The 21,428-nt window shown below is 35.7% G+C and overlaps 1 protein-coding gene across 1 annotated transcript in view; it reads right to left on the minus strand.

The window, feature by feature from the left end:
* The window catches only part of FGFR2 (fibroblast growth factor receptor 2), a 115,977-nt gene that overhangs the window by 74,813 nt on the left and 19,736 nt on the right, over positions 1-21,428 (minus strand). The window contains exons 2-3 of the mRNA XM_044660192.1: positions 11,035-11,301; positions 9,116-9,190 (exon numbers count right to left, since the gene is read on the minus strand). Coding sequence (XP_044516127.1) covers positions 9,116-9,190; positions 11,035-11,301 — 342 coding nt within the window. The remainder of the gene's footprint in view (positions 1-9,115; positions 9,191-11,034; positions 11,302-21,428) is intronic.

Here is a 21,428-nt window from a genome sequence, read left to right on the forward strand (position 1 = left end):
AATTTTATTCTAACACCTTTGATAGACAGTTTTTTTAAAAAAAAATTTTAACATGGAGATTATGTTATTATAAACTTCAAAACAAAACAAGAAATTCCACATTATATTTATACTTTCAAAAGTACAATATTACTACTTGTATCAGTTAGAAATAATAGCAGTTTGTTAGATCTACAGGATTTAATGTAAAACCAGTTTATGAATGCTGGAAAGAAGAAGTAGTCCAATATTCACCAGTATACATGAATCTGTTTCTTCCAGAAAAAATTTTTTTAAAACCTAAATAATTGTTATCTATAATTCATTACCAAACTAAAAAGTTTCTAGTTTTATGCTGAGGAGCTGCATGATAATGCAAGTATTGGCCAATGCCATGTGGTACAGATTTTCATGTTATCTTGTGCTATTCTTTAACATTCTTATTGTTACTTAAATTATTATCTATTCCTGTCTTGCCTCACTAATTAGATATAGATAGTAGTAAGTTCCCTGAAGTTAGGGGCTAAGACATTCTTCTCTATACTTCCCTTATTTGCTGCTCTCCTCCTAGAAAAACAATTAAAGTTTGCTATTGCTACTGAGAAGAAAATGAATGATCCGCAGTGCATCTAAGCCCAGATTAGTAAATGGAAGTCATCTTAAAGTCCAACATTAAATATGAAGGGACTTGCACAAGGGCAATGATGGAGGTAGGTAAGGAGTTTCTCTTTAAATCATGTCTTCACCCTATATGGATAGTTGTTTAATGATTATCTGGGCTTAGCTGCCATTCCTCTGCTCCAAGATTAGGAATCTTCACCATTCAAAATGCCCCTACTTCAACACTGTTATTGAAATATGACATAAGTGTGAAACTTTTATATAGGTTAAGTCTATATTTTTAAAAATCTATAGATACAATGAAACAATTCCACTGATCCTCATTTTAGAAACTTCATTTATTTTCTATTTTTAAATGTCTTCATCTCTAGACCATTAAGACATCAATATTTGAAGGAGACTCCATTGCCAATATGAAATTACTAATTTTTACAAATCAGCCAGGCTAGAAAAAATGAATGCTTTCAGTACTATTATTAAGTCCATTCAGAATCCTATTCATGTGAATTAATGAAATCCACATCAGTAGTTCTCTCACTAGACTTCAGTTATTATGGAGCTGATCCTTTAGAAGGTTTGCTTGATAAGAATATGCCTACGTAGCACCTTGTAAGAAAATGTTGTGGAATCTTCTCTGAAAATGATTAATGTAAGATTTAATAAATGGAATAAAAAGGTGCTAATTTACTTCCTACTCATCATGCAAAGTACCTTCTGATTGTGCAAATCAATTGGAAATGATCACCAAAAATTGTGCTTCCACCACATAGCCAAGGGATGTCTATAAAGACCCTAGCAATGCATACCTTTCTGTTGGCACCCAAGGGATGATTTAAGGACCAGGTTAAAAAAATTCCTTTGGAACTCCTGGCAGGAAGCCATTGCCCTGGAGTGAAATTTCAAATACCATCTAAACTGTACCCATAAAATTTTTTCATGCAAAACAGACATTTATATGCATCCATTGCATATGTGTGACATACTCCACTTACAGCCTTAGAAACAGTAATATTTCTCAAGATGGGGAGGGGGGAACAAAACAAAATATGATCAAGGAAGTAGAAAGAGTAATGAAAATGTTAACCTCCTCCCAAAACTTCAAATTGATGCCTCAATTTAAAATGATAGCAAACTAAGTCATTTGAGTTTCCCTAGGATGACAGATTTAGCAAGAGAAAGGAATTTTCATGATGTTCTAGTCCCAAATCCTTATTTTACAGAGGGGAAAACTGGGGATCATTGAAGTCAAAAGACTTCCCACCTCCCCAAGCTTACACAGGAAAAATAGGAAAACCAGGAAATGCTTTCTAGTCTAAAGAGAAGAACTCTAAAGTCCAGTACCATAACAACCACCTCAAGGACATTAAGCACAACCTCCTACTTTTCCTCACCAAATCCAAACCCACACACGACTTCATAGCACCAATAGAAAGAAGAAAACCAAAACCCTGAATTCTTGGTGATGCCAATTGCTTCACCAATTCACAATGACAGAATTATAGTGCCTGTGTTCATTCATTTACAGATTCAAGTCCACAAGAGTAAGATTCTGGCCCACTGCACAGGAATTACCCTAAATGTGAAACTCCCACAAGGAACATGCAAATCTACAAAACTGCATTCTTCTGATGAAGTTTTCCCTCAGATGTCAAAGCTCACTGGCTTTTTAAAAGTAAGATACTAAGAGAAAGGAAGCATTTGATTATTTTGCAATGCCTTCTTCCTGAAATAAATCAGATTAATGTGGAATTTTTAGTACTCGAAGGGTCCAGAAAAATAATTGTACTTTAAGCTTAGCCCTGGTTTCCTTTCCTTCATTAGCAGCCTAATACTCCACTATAAACTCTTTCATTCTTTAAATATTTATAGCAATTCTTGTAGTCAGTCCACACAAAAATCCAGGGGGCCTCCACAGAATTAAAGTACAGCTGGGAAGAAACAGAACAGATCCCTTAACTAGCTCCTTCTTCTAACTAAAGAAAATGGTTCACAACTAAGTCGTGAGCATAATGTTAAGTGATTTTTTTTTTGCTTTATGAAAAAGTAACTTGGTTTAAAAGTTAATGAATTATAAAAGCATAGACTTTTTTTTAAAGCACCATCTTGAGCGTTCCATCTAGTTGGTTCCCAAATATTAATTGATTGATAACCCTGTTTATCAATAATGAATGTCAATAATGAAAAAATTAAAGAAATAATATATGTGAAACCATTTTATGTCCTTATTCGCGATAAGTTAGTTCATTAATACCTTTTCAGTCAATGGGGTTCTATAACATTAGGTGTTTGTTTTTCGGTCCCATAGTAAAATCCTCTTAAAACTCAGTTTCTTAAATGTGTACGTATTTGATATACTGCAGACCAAATCAGCCCTTGAAACATAATAATTAACTATAATAAAAACCCGACATAACATGTTTGGCCTATGATGCAAGGGTTGGTTCAGTCATCCAGAGCCAGTATTACATATATATATATAACATATATTTTTTTTTCTGACCTATAAAGTATATAACATGCACTTAAACATAATAAGTATATAGGCTGTTGCGACTGCCTCTACAATACACCTTCTTGGGCAATCCTGGATTTTAATATTTTTATTCTAGCCTAAGGACACTCAGCCTGTCTACTAGACTCAACAAGGGGGAGAGGGAAAAGCCTAGTAGTTATGGCCAAAATGCAGGATCAGAGAATGTTAAGGCTGGAAAGGGCCAAAGGGATTTTCTATTCCAACACCCAACATTTTACAGATGAAGTCCAAAAAGGCTAAAGTAAGATTCCCAGAGGTCTAGTTAGCCATAGAATCAGGACTAGGAGAATAACTAATGGAGGCAACAGGATGTAATGGGCAGACCACTGGATGTGGGCTCAAGCCCCAGCTATGCTAACTGGGGGACCTTGGGTAAGTCACTGAACCTCAATTTCTAGGGCATCGCAGGGAGCTTAATATATAGTTGCTGATTGATTGATTGGCTTCTACTATAAAACAAGGAGGTTTAGACTAAATAATCTCTAATGTCTCTTCCAGCTTGAAATTCTATGCTTTCCTGACTCTCCGCCCAATGGTCTTCCACCATTCCACATTGCCCCTTGAACTCTCCCAGAGTAATTAAGTCAAAACTTACAGATTTATGCCTGCTATATGTTGGTGCCTGCCAACTCCTTTTTTTTAAATGGATGCAAAAAAACAAAAACAAAAAGGCACACATTTCTGCTTCTAGACTAAGTTCTCAAACTCCCAGCAACTTCACCGACGCTTCTGGGTTTGGCAAACTCCATAATTAAGCCATTTTAAAATAGCACTAATCAGTACATCAGAACTCTTTGGTACTTAAGGAAAATTCATTCTTTGTGAGTTAGTCACGCACTTTTAAGATATACCAGTTAACTTCATATGTTTGTAGGTCACCATACATACAGAGCAGAAGGAACCAAGTACACAGCACATGCAATCGTGAGTTACAGCTTGTTTTATTTTTTTAAAAAATAACTTACTGACCAGGGAGGCATGTAACTAAAGATGCATTAAAACTAATCAGCCAAGTTTTGTCCCTGTGAAGTGCAGTAAACCAACTTGCCCACTAATTCCCCCCAGGGACTTATCAATGTCTGTCTCCACAGGGGAGGAACTACAAATTATCTCTGCTGTGTGATTAGTAGGGAAGACTGCAAAAAGGAAAGGAATCCCTTTTTGTTTACTTTTAACTCCTGCAGTGGGCTTTCTCATGAAACTGCAAAGCAAAATTTCAATAATGCAATGAATTTCAAGCAAATACTAGGAACACAGAGTACCATGTTTTAAAAAGAAATTTTCTGTAGACATCAAGAAATGTGGTTATAATTAAATACGTAATTTTATATTTGATACATAGTATATTTAATTTAGTTAATTCATTTAATTTACATTTAACATATAATAATAATTTATAACTGAATATATCATATATAACAATTATAAAGCTGAATACATTTTCCTACCAAGTTAATATCTCAATTGTTGTTTCAAATCTCAATCTCAAATGCTGTCTGTATTTAATTGATATCAATTGATTAATCAATGAAATACTGGGATCTCAGATTTTTAAATCTATCTTATTCATGACCAAAAAAAAATTCTTTCTTTGGTCTTTGTTGACTGGTGGTAGCTACAATGTCCTAGAAATAAGTTAACAGTGAAAAACTGAAGTGTTCTCTTGCACTTGGTAGTATCCTAACAAAGCTCAAAGGATTGGCATTTCAATTCCTGTAGAATCATTTCTTGGTGGGTAGGCAGCCAACTTTAGTTTCTGTCAATGATGTTCTTAAAAACTAAGCCTAGAACTCTTTGGAAATACTAATCACTTAAACAAAAACTGGAAGTAATAAAACAAATCGCTTTCAGATAACCCTCTAAAACAAGTGAGGAAGAATGTTTCCTTGTTTGCAGATAGGTAACTTATTAAGACATCAAGCTAATGATAAAAAGAGGAACATTTTTTTTAAGAATCATCCTTTCAAAAACTTCAAAATAAACCCTGGAATTTCTAGTCTTTTTAACTAGCTGTATTTCAGAAATCAGTAAGTAAAACTGCAATTTTAGTCTAAAAGAATCTGTTCTACTTAAGAGCATATATACAGTAAACATGATTTTTCTGGCAGGAGAGATGATAATGACATCACAGGTTCATTCAGTAAGAGAGAGAGAGAGAGAGAGAGATAAAGTTAAGATGTGAAATCATAAACTATTGAGCAGCTAGAAAATGACCTAAGAATGCCCTTAACATTTGTGACTCCAACACTGATTTAAAAATAAATTGGGCAATCAATGAAACCTGTTCCATATTATGAACACAAATCTGAACATTGTTATTTCTGCAAAAAGGATAGACTTGCTGTTTTTGTGCCATCAGTCATAAATATCTCCTCTGTTCAATTATGGTCTTCTGTAAGGATTGCTTAAATCATTCGAGACTATTAAACTTTTATACGTAGTCAAAATTCCATCAAAAAATTTTTTTGTTATTTATTGAGAGTAAAGTCTCCATCAAAATACTATGTCAATGTCTCATCATGACATACAGATGGCATTTGCTTCTTGAAAACTATGCCAAAGGAACACAAGCTCTAGTACATCCTCTAAAACAAGAAAGGCTTCATGTATAGATCCAGCGGTAGACGCTAGGTCTATCCCTCAAAGTCCAATCTCAATTTAGAGATTCATCACTACATTAGCCTAGTGATGAATTTTTCAGCCGTGACAGTTCTCAGGAAAAACAAATCTCTAATTATCTATACAAAATCACAGATTCCTGAAGATATGAGCAGGGCAAAGGAGTCCAACTCAACAACCAAGATGTCTCATGAGGAAACTGTCTTCATTAGCAAACATCAGCTCTGAAGCTAATTATATAAATGTCTCATCATGGAGGAAGGATAAATTCAGGGTCCTTGAAGGTCAAGTGGGCTTAATTCTGGAAGGTTCTATGAAAGCAGTAAGCTCTCAAGTATAAGCCTGGAAATGAGCTGGCTATCATTCAAGGATCAAACTAGTTACATAGTTCATTATCAGGCTCACTCTGAAAGAGATGAATTTTTTGACCACAGAATCTCAGAAAGATCCCAGATAGTTTACTCGAGCCCCTACAGCTTAATAGAGACATGCTTTGGTTGAGGGAGTGCCCACATCAATGAAATCAACCCTGACAGATAATAAACTCTTTGAAGTCAGGAACTATTTCATTTTTTCCTTTCTATCTCCAGTGCCTAGTATTTAATAAATGCTTATTAGCTGATCTTTGAGATTTTTAAATAAGTATTTGGCAACTCTGTTTTTTTCTTATTTCTTAAAGACATCTTTAAAGATTCTTTTAATAACAAACTCTTTTCTTCAGTAATTACATCGGTGTCACCACATTTGGACTCTGACATCATAATCCCTGAGAGAGCAAGTATGCTTTTAAAAGCTGTGTTATTCTCTCTGAAAGAAACTCTGACTTTGAAATAAAATTCTACTAGGCTAGCATACTCAATTCTCTTCTCTAATAATTAAACTAGATTATACTAGATGGTCTCTAATAATTAAACATCAAAATGATTTTAAATGGCCCTAATATGATAATAGGAGGAGAAAATGTTGTGCAATATTCAAGCCTGAAGGTACACTACTCAGAGTTTCAGGTCATCCACTAAAAAGACAGACAAATGATTCCTATACCAATTCCAAATCTTCACCATGAACAAGTTTCACTGGCTCATTTCATCTAAGTTAAAGTCGGAAAGAGGAAGATAAAATAAAACTGGATATTGATTTTCAAGCAATCCAAAAATTTTCAAGAAGTCAATTTGGATGCATGGGTGTTTCCACAAATGCAAGAAATTATGCCTTTCTGTGGTTTTCGTGATTAATCAGGCAATGCATTGGCCACTAAGGTGCTGAAAATCTGTTTTAATGGCAACATCCTTTTCCCAGCCTTGTCAATTATCCGTGCTATCACATTCCTTTGTCAGGGTAGCCTACAGCTGCTCAATCTCAAACACTTCAACCTGCACCTGTGAATCAGGCTGACTTAATCACACTAGCAGATGGCAGGGGCTAAGTAGCCAACTAAAAACTTATATCATCTTAAATAGCACCTCAGGCACAAAATATGAGCAGTTACATACAACAATATCTAGCTTACAGCTACCCAACACCAATATTCACCAGCCAAGCAAGTCCATTCCACGTACATGTCCAACAATGACATTCAATAATATCCTATTCACAGGAAAGGAAAAAAAAAGTTCAATGAATCCTGTAATTTAGGCCAATCTATTTAATAGAATTCTCTACTAACAAAGTCTTTTACATCAACAAGCTGATGGCCGTAATAGTGACCTTACTGGCACATCTCATAACTTGATCATCATAGGCTGGCTCCATGACTTCAACATAGCATTAATGTTCATTGTACTTAATTTTATTCTGATTATTCAAAAATACTTAAAATCCAGAAGAGTATATGGGAAAATGTCCTATCAAGCTATCTATAATTCAACAGAACTCCCCATTCCATACATAGCAAAGAGTTCGTTGTCCTTGATTTTGATTTATTGTAAGAATCCGATTTGATGTTAGGGTTTTTGGCTTTATAAAAAAGTAGACAGGACAATTACCTTTTGTGTTTTTCATATCTTTTGTAAAACCATAGTTGAAGGAATTCTCTACCATATTACTCCATGTCACTTACTTAAGGAGCCACACACAAAAAATTCCTGTTGGAGTTCGATTCTAGAGAAAAGTTTGGATTTGCAGAAGACTAAAGCTTTGTTTTGCCAAAAAAAAAAAAAGTAAAACACATGTTCATTTTTGTCTTAATTATACAAAAGCTTAGACCCACACTTGGTCTAATTTTTTAAAAATCAGCTTATCTTGGGGGCCTGGTAGCATCTACTCCCTCTCATTTCTTTAAATGGTCGCTATCTCTATACCATTTTCATTCTTGATCATCTCATTTCTGAAATGCTTAACCTTAAATTATCTTGTAAGAACATGGTGTAAAACCACTGAAAAACTGAAACCAAAATATTTATATTATTATATTAATATTTCTTCTTTTAAAAACTCTTACCTTTTGTCTTAGAACCAATACTAAATATTGGTTCCAAGGCAGAAGAGTAAGTGGTAAGGGCTAGGCAATGGGAGTTAAGTGACTTGCCCACAGTCACACAGCTAGGAAATAGCACAAACCATATATGAACTCAGGACCTCCTATCTCTAGACTTAGCTCCCAATCCACTGAGCCACCTACCTGCTACAATATTTCAAAATTGTGGCACATGTAAAGTAAGCAAGAAGAGTCTAGCAGTCAGTCAACCTATTAAAATATTTTCATGTTGCCTTGAAAAAAATCAAATCTTATCTATTTATCTCTTCCCCTGGAAGTTGACCTATTGGTACCAATTTTTAAACAATTTATTCTTAAACAGAAATGTTAGTAATCCTCTCTGTTAAATCTAGCTTTTAAAAAAACTTGCCTATAACTTAATACCATACGTGATCATAGTTCTGAATTACAGTAAGCTCAATTAAAGAGTGTAAAGCAGGTACTATTATGTATTGGTAGAGGGAAATGGAGTTTACTTACCATTAGTTTCCTATACCAACGAAATCGTCAAATCAAGTTAAAAAAAAAAAAAAAAACAACCCGATAACAACAAAGGTCAACTGTGGCTTAATATTTTTATGCCTTATTTTGTTTTCTTACTTAGTGAAGCTTCAAATTGGAAAGGTCATAGAAAAGATGGAATCAAATATCAGAAAGATAAAGGATTTCCATAGGAAGGAAAGAAACCGCTCACACCAAAAGAAAGGACAAATGAGAGAGAAAGGTAGACAGTACACTTAGTTTATTTTCAAGTTTGAAAGTCAGGAAAACAAACACACAGTGGGAAAAGGACACTGTGAATGTTAACAGTTGGCATTCAGAAAGGTTAGAATCCTGCTTTTTCCACATGACTCTGCAGTCACCTCCAGAGGTTTGTTTTTACTTACTCATGTTATTGTTATCATTGACAAAATCCTCAGAACCTTCATTGTCATCTTCATCATCTCCTGAGGCAATTGCATCTGTAGTCAAAAGAACATGTTTACCTATACATTTTTATAGAGTAACATGGAATGATTTTCTACACTTTAGATCGCTGAAGGTCAAAGAAACATGACCAAAAATAAATCTAATAATGAATGTTTTTGAGTGATTTGCATTTTCTCTTTTTAATACCATTATGACCTATTATTTCCTCTCATTTTATGCTATTCATTCTTTCAAACTTTCCTACTCTATAAAATAAGGATATCACATGTGTTTTGAAGAAAGAACTCTGAAGACTTTAGAGTTCTACACATATCTTTTGAATTATTGTTTTAGTAGATTTCTAAAAACAGATTAAAAACAATATTAAATGTTGTTGAATTTTATGAATAGTATAAATTGAAGCATCTTTCTAACATGACTTTTAAGGGGGATACCTTCTCTGGATAGTATTAAGGCAATAGTCCCAAATAAAATGGAGTTCTATTTGCAATCCTCACACCACTTAACAATAAGAAAACAGTATTTATAATGAGTTTATTTGAAAATTCTCATTTTTGTGCCTCTCTTGTGCACTTCTAATGTATACTATACGAAATTGTTTGTAAAAATCTTATTGCTCATGCTAAGTTATAAACTCTTTGAGGACAAGGTTTTATTTATCTTGATATTTCTCTCGCAGTCCAGCAAAGTACTTTCACTGTAGTAGATGCTTTTGAATATTTGTTGAATTGAATTGAATTCAACTATATTTTGCAGAAGGAAAGCCAGGTAGAAGCCTGGAATCCCTAAAGTATATAGATTTCTAAACTATGCTTTAAAAACCACAAATATCAATTATTTAAAGCACATATATATAGTGTCACCTATATATGATATATACATATGTGAATACAACTATAAGCACACACATATTTTCTAAAGACTGTTCACTTCCATATGAAAGTCATTAAAAATGTGTGTATAGGTATGAGTGTTTAATATGTCTATATAAAGGGAGAGATGTGTGTATATAGATATGTCTGTGCTTGTATTGATGTCTGTATGTATATATGTATTGTGTCATATATGTATAACACGTGTGTGTAGATAGCCTGTGTGGATTGCATGTCTATAGATCATATATGAGTATATATGTGTATATATACTTTTCTTTGTTTATAAACATGTGTATATGTGTGATACATATATAGAAGCAAGCATCTATAGTGGCATTCATATGAAAGTGAATGGTCTTGAGGAAATATGTATATATTTATATGTCTCTATTTTATGTATACATAGTTATATTTGCATGTGTAAGTACATGTGTATAGGCAAACACGATAGAGTATATATGGATATATATATATACACACATACATAGAGACATATACCTATACACACATATATTTATATATAATATAATGACACTCATATGGAAGTGGATAGTCTTGAGGAAATTTTTATTTCGTGTATATAAGCCTTACAATTTTTAAAGAATTTTCTCTTTGGAAAAAGCTGGAGAGGCTTAGATGTTTCATAAATAATTCCCATTATCTAGCCTTCTTTGTGTATGGAAATGTTTGTGCTACTAATGATTTTTATATTTTAAAAATTCTTCTTGTTGTTGTTTTTTAATGTCGACCTCTCCAATTCTATTCAATCCACCAAACAATGAAGAGACACCTACTATGGTGAAGATACTGTGTTTATCACACTTAGAGTGCTTCAGAGAAGGATTAACAAAGATCTATAAAGCCAAGGCTTCCAATCACCAAAGACCTGACTGAGATCTGACTTGTAAATTTTTAAATTAACTTCTAAATTAAAATTTTACAGCAAACTTGATTTTATATGTGTGTGTTTTGAAAGCATCATTCAGGGTCAACTCACTCACCTGTAACATTGACCATGAAGTACAAGGTTTCACTGTCTACAGTCCTAGCAGCAGTGCAAGCATAGAGGCCGGAATCTCTGGGAATGGTGCCTTTAATCTGCAAGTATTCCCCAAAAAGAACTGTCCTATTGTTGGGCCCCAATTGTACCCCATCCTTAGTCCAACTGATCATGATGGCATCTTTCAACAAGCAGCGCAATTCAAGGGGCTCTCCTGGCAGGACAGCATATACATCTGGCTGAGAGATTTGGTATTTGGTTGGTGGCTCTGCGAAAGTGGAAGAAAGGAGACAGAAAGAAGGAGGAGGGAAAGGAGAGAATTTCCAACAAAGGTCAGTGGAGGCCAATTTCATCCCAAGAGTTGTGATTATTGTCTTGTAAATTCCTGCTGGCTGTCCATCAGCCTCCTCTCCCAGCGTCCCACAGGAGGCAGAGTTAGAAAATAGTCCATCGCATAAGGTTTCATATTTAAAGTGTGAGCCCAAAGAAAGAACCCAGCAGAAGCAGCTCTGGCTACAGTTCCCTCATGGCATGGTCTAACCTTTTTTTAAAAATGTTAGTAAGGAGAAACTGGATGAAAATTGCTTTTGGTATATAATCCAAAGGTCACCTACATTAAGTGGTACCTGGGAAAAGGTTATTGGAAGTTATCTCTAAGAACTTCCAATTCTACAAACTGGAATTCTTGCATGTATTGGCTGAGAAGCAGACTGGAAATCAGAAGGTCTGAATTTAAATTGTGACTACCAAACAGGTGGCAAGTAGAGAGCATGCTGAGACTGGAGTCAGGATGACCAGAGTTCAAATCCAGCCTCACACTTATAAGCTATGTGACTCTGGGCAAATCACTTACCCTTCATTTGCCTTGGTTTCCTCCTCTGTAAAAAAGGGATAATAATAGCTCCCAGGGATTTCATAAGGAGAAAATGAGATAATATTTGTAGAGCACCTTCCAAACCTTAAAGCGCTATATGTGCTAGCTATTATTATGATGATTATAGCCTGTATGACCTAGAGAAAGTCATTTAATTTCTCTAACCGCAGTTTTCTCATTTCCAAATTTAAAGGGCTAAACAGACTCATATCTCTTCTAGCTCTAAATCTACAATCTTATCACCAGTGATGAATCTAACCTGGGGAAAAAAGCAATGGGAAAGTATATTTTTTGCAGTGTGCTTTGACAAATGCATAGTAAGAAGATCGTGAATTGTACCACATCTCCCATGACGGGGAAAAATAACAATCACTGTTTTAAGAATGGATGCAAATTTGTGCAGGCATCACAAAGCAATTGCTGTTTCCAAATCCTCAATGAAAGCACAACACATTTCCAAAAGATTCAAATACATTCTCATCATGGAGTCGGTTTCATTCCTAAAGGAATCCAGCTGGTTCATGCATGTCTCTTTTTATAAATCACCACCACCACCATCATGTGCATGCTGAACTCTTGCCATATGTGCATACACTGTGTTAGGTTAGGGAGATGCATAATGTATATGTGGTACAGTGAGAATACCTCTAGATTTGAAATCAAGGACTCTCAGTCTGTTCTTGGCTCAGCTCCTTGAACAAACTCTCTGGTTCATAATTGCCTCATTTCTAAAATAAGATGGTTGGAGCCAGTGACCTCAAAGGTCCTCTTCTTGCTCCTGATTCTATGAGAACACAGGTCTTCAAAGGGGGTTATACCAAGTTGGGGAGATAAAAAATGCAGCTAAAAGAGAGACACAGCAACATAGGATTCATCTCCTATGTCAAATAGAACTTGAGGTTCTGGATGGTGTATTCATCTAGACAGTCTCCAATTTGTTTTTAAATGTATACTCCATAAGATTGCTGGGAAATAACAGATAAAGAATTAGTGTTCCATTATCTCATAACCCATAATATAGCTGAACTAGAATACTAATATTAATAGTTTGAGCTCTAAGTCCCTTCTGAGATCATGGTACTGAAGGGTGCAGCTGTAAGAAAAAGGCTAGTGTCCTTCTCCTTTTCTGGGCTCTGTAATAACTGAAGTCTGTCTTTGTCCTCCTCCTGAACATCCGTTATGGTACCCTTCTCTTCCTGCCCTTTTAGAGTTTCTCCCCAGTTTCCCCTAAGATCACATTGCTGTTGTTAATGTTGTTCTGTCATTTTCAGTGGTATCTGACTCTGTGACCCAATTTTGGGATTTTCTTGGCAAAAATACTGGAGTGGTTTGCCGTTTTTCTCTTCCAACTCATTATATAGATGAAGAACTGAGGCAAACAGGGTTAAGCGACTTGCTCAGGGTCACACAGCTAGTAAGTATCTGAGATTGGATTTGAACTCAGGAAAATGGATTTTCCTGATTCCACTCTCTATCCACTGCACCACCTCATTGCTCCAAGATCATATTATAGAGGGTCTTAATTCCATTTTTTAAAATTTGATTCAATTCCATAAACATTTATTAAGGGCCTACTATGTACTAAGCATTATTAGGATTGAATTTTGAAGATTTCCATATATTTGTTTCTCTGTTGCCTAGGCCACCGTTTCTTTGATATGTCACCTTCTTAATATACTTCAAGCCTTCCCAGATCCAGTCTTTATGGATTGATTCTTTAATCTTTTTCCTACAGACCTAGAAGTTGGAAAAAAGTGGAATCTACAGATGGAAACTTATGACTATGAGATTCAATGGGCATGTTTAGCAAACAAGATTTAATAAGCTGTGATGGAAATGAAACTATATTCCAAGATCCTTGACTGGATTAAAGCTCAGAAATTCTAGAAATCTCTACCTCTTTCCTCTAGGTAGGGAGAGAATCTTAAGGCAGGTGTGAAAACAGGCTATACTAGAATCAAAACCAGTAAAGTAAGGCAGACTCAAGAAGTTCTATTGGGAGAAAAGCAAGGTGGCAAGTGCTAAGAAAAAAAGGCTGAGGATCAATACAGATGTGTAAATTTGGTCTCAGGTTCTATAAGCCTCTTAATGGACATAGCTCTGATTCTGACAACCAAAAAGCCCAAGAACTATCATCAAGAATTCTGTGAAACTTGTTCTTATGAAAGCAGAAATCATTCCATAATTATGTAATGAGGATAGAGACACCTCCACTCAAGCCATACTCTTGATTCTTCACTGTGATACAGGACAAATGAGTACAAGTTCTGACAGGTCTTGCCAAACCAGAAAGACTTTGAACAAGATACCAACGAAGATCTGTATGGCTGTCATCTGAGGTCCTTCCAGTTGAAGTGAGTTCAGAGAGGGTAGTGATTTTTAAATTCACAGCAATTCCTGAAGACTTTCTAATAAGTCATAGAGGAGTTACAATCTACATTGCTGCAAGGAGTAACAACAATAATTAAAAGAAACACCTAAATAATATCAACTGCAAAAAAAAATCATTTATAGAAATAGGAAAAAGAACCACAAAATCTTCTCTGGACACCCAAGGAAGGAAAGGCCTCGTTCCTAAGAATTTTTTTAAAAATCAAAGAATGCCCAATTATGACAAAGAATGAGCTTTGTTCTCAAAAGATAGGAACTATTGATGAAGGCTTAGTCCATCTTTAATGAAGTTAACTCTTGTTCAAAACTCAGTATCCCTACCATGAAGATTTATAGAAACTGATAATGCCATATATGAGAAGACAGAAGGGCTATATCACCAAAAAAGGGCCCTAAACTCTCCCCTCTGGAGGGCACATGACTGAAAATCCTTTGTTTCTTTCACATAACAATTAGAATTACCAGTCAATCAACAAGCAATTTCTAAGTACCAGGTACCAGGCTGAGTACTAGTAATATGAAGACAAAGATGAAACTGTCTGTCCTCGATATTTTATCAAGAATAGAAAGGATAAAATAGACGTTTAATAAGTGTTTACTGACTAATTACAAGTACCCAAGCCACTAGCCTGATTGTGTAGTACAAAGTAGGTGCTTAATAAATGTTTATTTATTGATTAGAACTACCTAGGTGACCAGTCTGACTTTTCAGTCACAAAAATTAAGTTTTTATATAACTTTATAATGTACAGATGATTAAAATTATCTAATCTTTGAAGGTTTATTTAATATACTACATAAGTCAAATTGATCCAATCCAAAGGTCAAAGCCATAATTCTCCTTCTGTATATAATATTAAACTATAAAGTATCTCCAAGATAATAAAATAACTTCCTCCAAATCAATACCTCATGACTTCGAAGCCCATGAAAGGAAAATCCTATTAATAAATATTTAAAGCCATTCACCACACCATATAAAGAACTCCAAGAAATGTTTTCATTTGAGGTCTACAACCTCACTGGCCCTCGGTATCCCTAACAATGCTATCAATAACACTGAGAGTCAACAGCAGGATTTATAGTACAGGTGGAGAGGAAAGAAATAGAAAAAAGAAAAGTGGATAGGGGGCAAGGAAAAATAGAGTAGACAAAGATAAGAAGAAAGGAAAATGGAGATGAGATAAGAGAAGAAAAAGGGAAAAGAGATGCTTATTTTAGGGGCTGGTCAGAGTACCAATGACAACTGTCCCAGATGCCACTCAGCGGTCCATCACCACAAGCTGCCTCCCCGTTAGAGCACAGAGAAAGTACAACAAAGACTTCTCTAGTAAGGCTGCCAAGCCTGCACCAGGAGAGACTGGGGTGGAATCTAAACATCTGGCTTTCTGAAAGAGAGGTTCCCAGCACTACTCCTCCCCTTGAGACAGTTTTTTCCTGGGGTTCATCATTCCTCTATTTCTCTTAAATACTTAAGTGCCTTCAAGGATCTTAGTCCATATTCCCTGAAATAATTTGGACCTTCAAGCCTTTTCTGATATCATCACTATCATAGCCTCTCATCATTTACTTTAGAGACTGACAGAGTTCCCATTTCCCTGAGAAAATTAACATGGACTCTGCGATACCTAAAAGTTTCTTTCCTGGCTCAGAACATGTTTCTCTGACATAAACTAGGCCAGACCATAGCTTCTGAGTCCACCAAGCTTCAGGCTTTCTCTTTGTAAAATATGACAGCTTACAGAGGGCAAAGTGTTCCCTGTGAAACTTAAACAATACCTTTTATAGTAATATTAACATTTCCTGGATTTATTTTTTTCTGCTGCTATAGTATACTTTTAACCTTTCAAAAGTAGAAAAAGTCTACCAGGATCTTACAGTCTAACAATGCCTCCCTCATTTATTCATGCCAACACATAATGGGTGGATTGATACATGAGACAGGTGTTATATTATGTACCAAATGTTATTTCAGAAGCCTCCCACAGATGGAAAATATGTCTGCACAAAATAGAAATAAAAATTCAAAAACCAAGAGAGTTGGAACAAACACTTCAGTATTTGACATTCTTTTTCAATGTTACCTGAAATTGCAGTAAATAAAGTAAAATTCTGACTCTACAGGGACAGGTAACATATTTTTTTCTAACCGATTCAAGAGCTCTATCTTGATGTCACAAGATTTCATTCTATGGAATTATAACAGCACCAACAGCTAAAACTTCCAGCTATCTTTTTAAAAAACAGAATCAAGAAGTATTAGTGATGTGCATAGTATTTTTGTTTTAAGAAATAAGAAAATAAAAATAAGTCCAAGATTCTGACTTTTGTCATAAGTGACAATACCCTCCAATCTACACATAAAGCATTCTTTCTCCTTTCCCTCCAAAATATGTCCCATTTCTTCATTACAGAATAGAATGTCCAACAATGGAAACAATGTCAGAAATTGCTGGTTCCTAATAGATGAGGGAACTAAGGCTCAATGAGGTTCAGTAATTTCCCCAAGGTCACACAGTAGAGTCAATGATAGAATTGAGATGAAAACCCAGGTGTTCTGATTACAACTTGGGGGCCCATTTTATTACCCATTTCTACCCTGTTATGCTTTCACATCAGCAATAAGATGGGCAAATAAACCCCTGCATAAGCAAACAAATAGACAACCACTCAATACCATTCTACCCTTTATTCCTAAGTATGGCAGAGAAAAGCCATGGTTTCATATATATATATATGAAGTGAATTCTTCACTAACATTATCAAGAGAATGTCTTGAGACAATTGAAACAGCTAAAAAGAATTTGGAAACAGTAAGCTATTTCAGGTAACACTGTGTTGCCAAACTAGAGTATAGCAGCACTTCAGACTGTCACTTTTTATAATGTTTGCCCATAAACTTTTCCAATGTGGTTTTTGAAATAGTGCCCAAAAGCAAACAGAGAACAGATGGGGAACCAAAGTATTGTCCTGTCCAATCGTTTCACAGAGAACGGACTACAGATTTAAACTGTTAAAAAAATTTTTTTTTTTGCCAACGTGAAAACGACATTACATTCCAAAATGAAGCTCATTCCAGCACTTTCCCCAGGAGGGCATGTTTTATACTCCTAAAAGTTACAGCCAAGAAATGCATCACTTCTTCAGGTGGAGATAGGTATGTCATATTGTAATCCATTACATAACAAAATAGTCGTGCACCAAACTCAACCCTCTTTAATTTGCCTGTTCTCCCATCAAAAAAAGCAAGTACAACAATTCCCAGTTCAGATTCTTCAGACAGAAGAGAAAATGCCACCATGCCCCAAATACACATGAGGCTGGAGGTGTGTGTTTTGCTGCTATAAAACCTAGTTGACTATAGAAGGAGGTATCTACCTGCTGGCAACGGTTTCAGGTTCCCATGGGGGGCTTTTAAGCATTCTGGACAAGATCAGCACAAATTTCTGGGACTTTTCTCCATGTACTCCTGGCCCCTTAGATGGATGAGTTACACCAGACATGCAGCCACCCTGAGTAAGGAGAATAAATATCTAGAAATACCCAATGTCTTAATGAAAGAACCAGGAATATTTATATGTTGGATGTCAAGCTAAATGTAGGGCCTTCAAAAATATAGCAAGGAGTAGTTGATTCTGCTTATTTCTGTTTGTAATTTTAATCTTCCCTGTTGTATCCCTGATATTACCTCTTCTGGTTGGGTGGCAAAGGACTTTTTCACAGATGAGTATTTCATTTTCATAATAATAGAGAAATAATGCATCTTCACAATTTTTTCTATGCCAAAAATTTTCTGAAATAATTTACAAGCATTCATTGATGTTCCATAAATAGAGAGAGTCACCTGGAATGGAATAAAGCAAGTTTTTGGCAATGTCAGGCCATTTAGAAATGCAAAGCACACTGGCAGCCCTCAACTGGTAAAACAGATTCTTGGTCTTGGAATAAGAACATGGAAATTCAAAGAGTCCCTTTGTCTTTGTCTCCCCAGCACCTAACATAAAGCCTGGCACCCAGTAGGCATTTAACAAATGGCTGACTTATTAACTGATTTGATATTATTATTAATACTTAATGATCGATTATTAATATAGTATTATTAACACATCATTATATTGATTATTATTAATATGTTATATAGATATGTCATTATTAATAAGAATTAAGAATCTTAAAAGCAAACATTCTGGAGACAGCTAGGTGGCTCAGTGGATAGAGAGCCAGACACAGAGATAAGAAGTCCTGGGTTCAAATCCAGATTTAGATATTTCCAAGTTGTATGACCCTGGGCAAGTCACTTAATTCCCATTGCCTAGCTCTTGTCACTCTTCTACCTTAGAATCAGAAGAAAGCAAGGGTTAAAAAAAAAAGCAAACATTCTGCTGCTTCATACTATTCGAGGTGACATAGGATGAAAAGAGATTCCAGCTGTAGTTACACAGTTTCTACTCAAAAATCTTTCAAAGTCTAAAAAGTTCCCCCTTGATAACATGTGACTTAACATAAAATCGAAATCCAAATATCAATCACAGTATCGGAGAGTCAGAAGGAAGGGCCCTCAGCAACCATCTGGTCTAGTCCATACATGAAAAAGCCCCTAATATAATATACCTGATGACAAGTGGCTGTCCAGACAACACATGAAGACTTTTAAGGGGGAGGAAGAAAGATGATCTACAACCACTCAAGGCAACACAAAATATAATGATACTTTTGGGCTAGCTCTAAGTTTTAGAAAAATTTGATTTATTTTTTTCCCTTTGACATTAAACCTAAATTTGTCTCTTTGTTACTTCCGCTCATTGCTCCTGGTTCTTCTCTCTAGAGTCCAACAGAACAAATCCAATAATGACCATTAGCATGTCCCCCAGAGCTTTCTCTTCAATATGCTAAGCATTCTCAGTTCCTTCAACCAAGAAGTTCCTCTGAAATGAGAATCCTTGTGAGAGGGAGCAGCAGGTTATAAAAGAAGAACTAGGCTTGGATCTCAGTTCAAATCCCAGCTCCATCATTTTCCCCAGCTGTGTTACTTTTGGCAAGTCACCACATTTCTAACCCCACGTTTCCCTATCTGTTTTTTTAAAAGGTAAAATAATATTTGTACTAATTACCTTACCAAGATTCTTGTAAACATGAGTTGTTATTGTAACTACACACTGTGCTCAAACAACAGTAACACAGAAACACAAAAACATGGGGATGAAAAATTCTTCAACTTAACAAATAGTGAAGTGATCACTCTCCCAAAGAGCAATCAAATCAGTCAAAGGAGTTAAGAAATCCAACAGGCCAAGAGATTCCTTTTCAGTTCTTAAAAATACAACCTGAGACTTTAAAGGATCCCAGAGTCATAATATCTCAGAATTGGAAAAATAGGAGAGGATACATAGCCTAAAATGTTTCTGAATAGGAATCCCTTACATCTCCAAAGAGCAGTCATTCAGCCTCTGTTCAAAGACCTCTAGTAATGGGGAACTCTCTACTTCATATGACAGCCCAATACTTTGGAACAGCTCCATCCTTCGGGAAGTTTTTCTTCATATCAAGCTGAAATAACTAAGGCAGCGTGCAAATGGTGGCAATAATCATAATTTGCCATTGTTTCTTGAAAACCTGAGGAAACTACAAACTTGGTTTATAGGGTATTATCTTTTGTTTCAGCAAAGAAACTTAAAAAGGGGGGGATTGGGGAGGTCGGTCCATTCCTTATGTCATTTGAGCAACTATCCACCAAGGGCATCTAACTGGTACAGTTGATAGAATCCAGGACTTGGAATCAGGAAGACTGAGTTGTATGATCCTAGGCAAGTCACTTCCCTACTGTCTGGCTCAGTTTACTCATCTGTATAATGAAGATAAAAATAGCAACTACCTCACAGGGCCATTGTGAGGATCAAATGGGTTAAAAATATGTTAAAATGCTTCACAAAATTCAAAGTGCCATATAAATGTTACTTTTATTATTGTGAATAACACAATAATGAACACTCCCTAGCTGAAGATTTTATATATACATAAACATATGTATGTAATATATATGTACATATGCACAGACATATAAACGTTCATATATTCTGTACCTGGAAATGTTCAAACTCCAGGTCAATACTCTGGCCAGTACCTGACACTCTCCTAAAAGACTCACAGTTCTAGCTACATTATTGCAAAAGACAGGAGGTGGGTAACCAGTAAGCTAGTATCTCACTCATCACGTCATCTATAAGAAATGATTAAAGGGGTCAGAACCTGAAGGTGCCAAGTGTGAAGGCAATTTCTAACAGGACCATCGATAGTCTTAGGATTTTCCCAGGACTTGAGGATCCTCTCACTCCAACCTTGTGATGAAGAAGTATTCTTTGCCCCAAATTTCTCTTTCCTTTCCTCTCGTTCTCCATGGCCCTGCTCCCAAGTATCTAATGTCAAATCTGAAGCCTTCTCCTCTATGTTAACACATGACTAACAGCTTATTGCTTTAAATATTTACTAGCCTTCCTAACTCTTGTGAAAACCTCCCTAAGTCCCAAAATTACTGCACTGGACCAGGCCATTAATGCTAAAATATCACCACTTTCAGACCAAATTTAGTCTTCACTCACCAGCAAAATTTCTGCTCCACCAATACGAAGGAGGTATTTGTGGCCCCAGTATTCATACAAAATCCCTAGATGTCGGCAACTTGGCTGGAGAAAGAAGTTCAAAATTTGAACTGCGTTCAAAAAACATTAACCCAAGAGACAGACCATTAGATTATACTAGCCAGGAAGTAGAAACTCGCACAACAAGTTATGTCAAATCAACCAATATTCACCTTCCTCCAGTGTACAATGAGTAGTTTTGTGTACCCAGCACGATGTGATCCATGTGTTACACTGTAAACCTAGTCATTTAGAGCCTCCTTCAGGAAAATATACTTGCCAGTAATATCAGAGGAAGTTAGTATTTCTTACTCTCTTAAGACATGGTGACATTTTTCTAAACTTCAGGGTCCTTCAGGTAGGTCAAATTTTAGGGGAAACGTGTGGCTAATAAGCTGTTATTGTTGCAGGAGAGAGGAGGACTGGATCTGAAGTCTCAAAGGTCTAGGTCTGTATCCTGGCTATCATCATGGGGAATATATATATATTGACCTT

The sequence above is a fragment of the Gracilinanus agilis genome, chromosome 2, assembly GCF_016433145.1.
Source record: "Gracilinanus agilis isolate LMUSP501 chromosome 2, AgileGrace, whole genome shotgun sequence".
Taxonomy (NCBI): Eukaryota; Metazoa; Chordata; class Mammalia; order Didelphimorphia; family Didelphidae; genus Gracilinanus; species Gracilinanus agilis.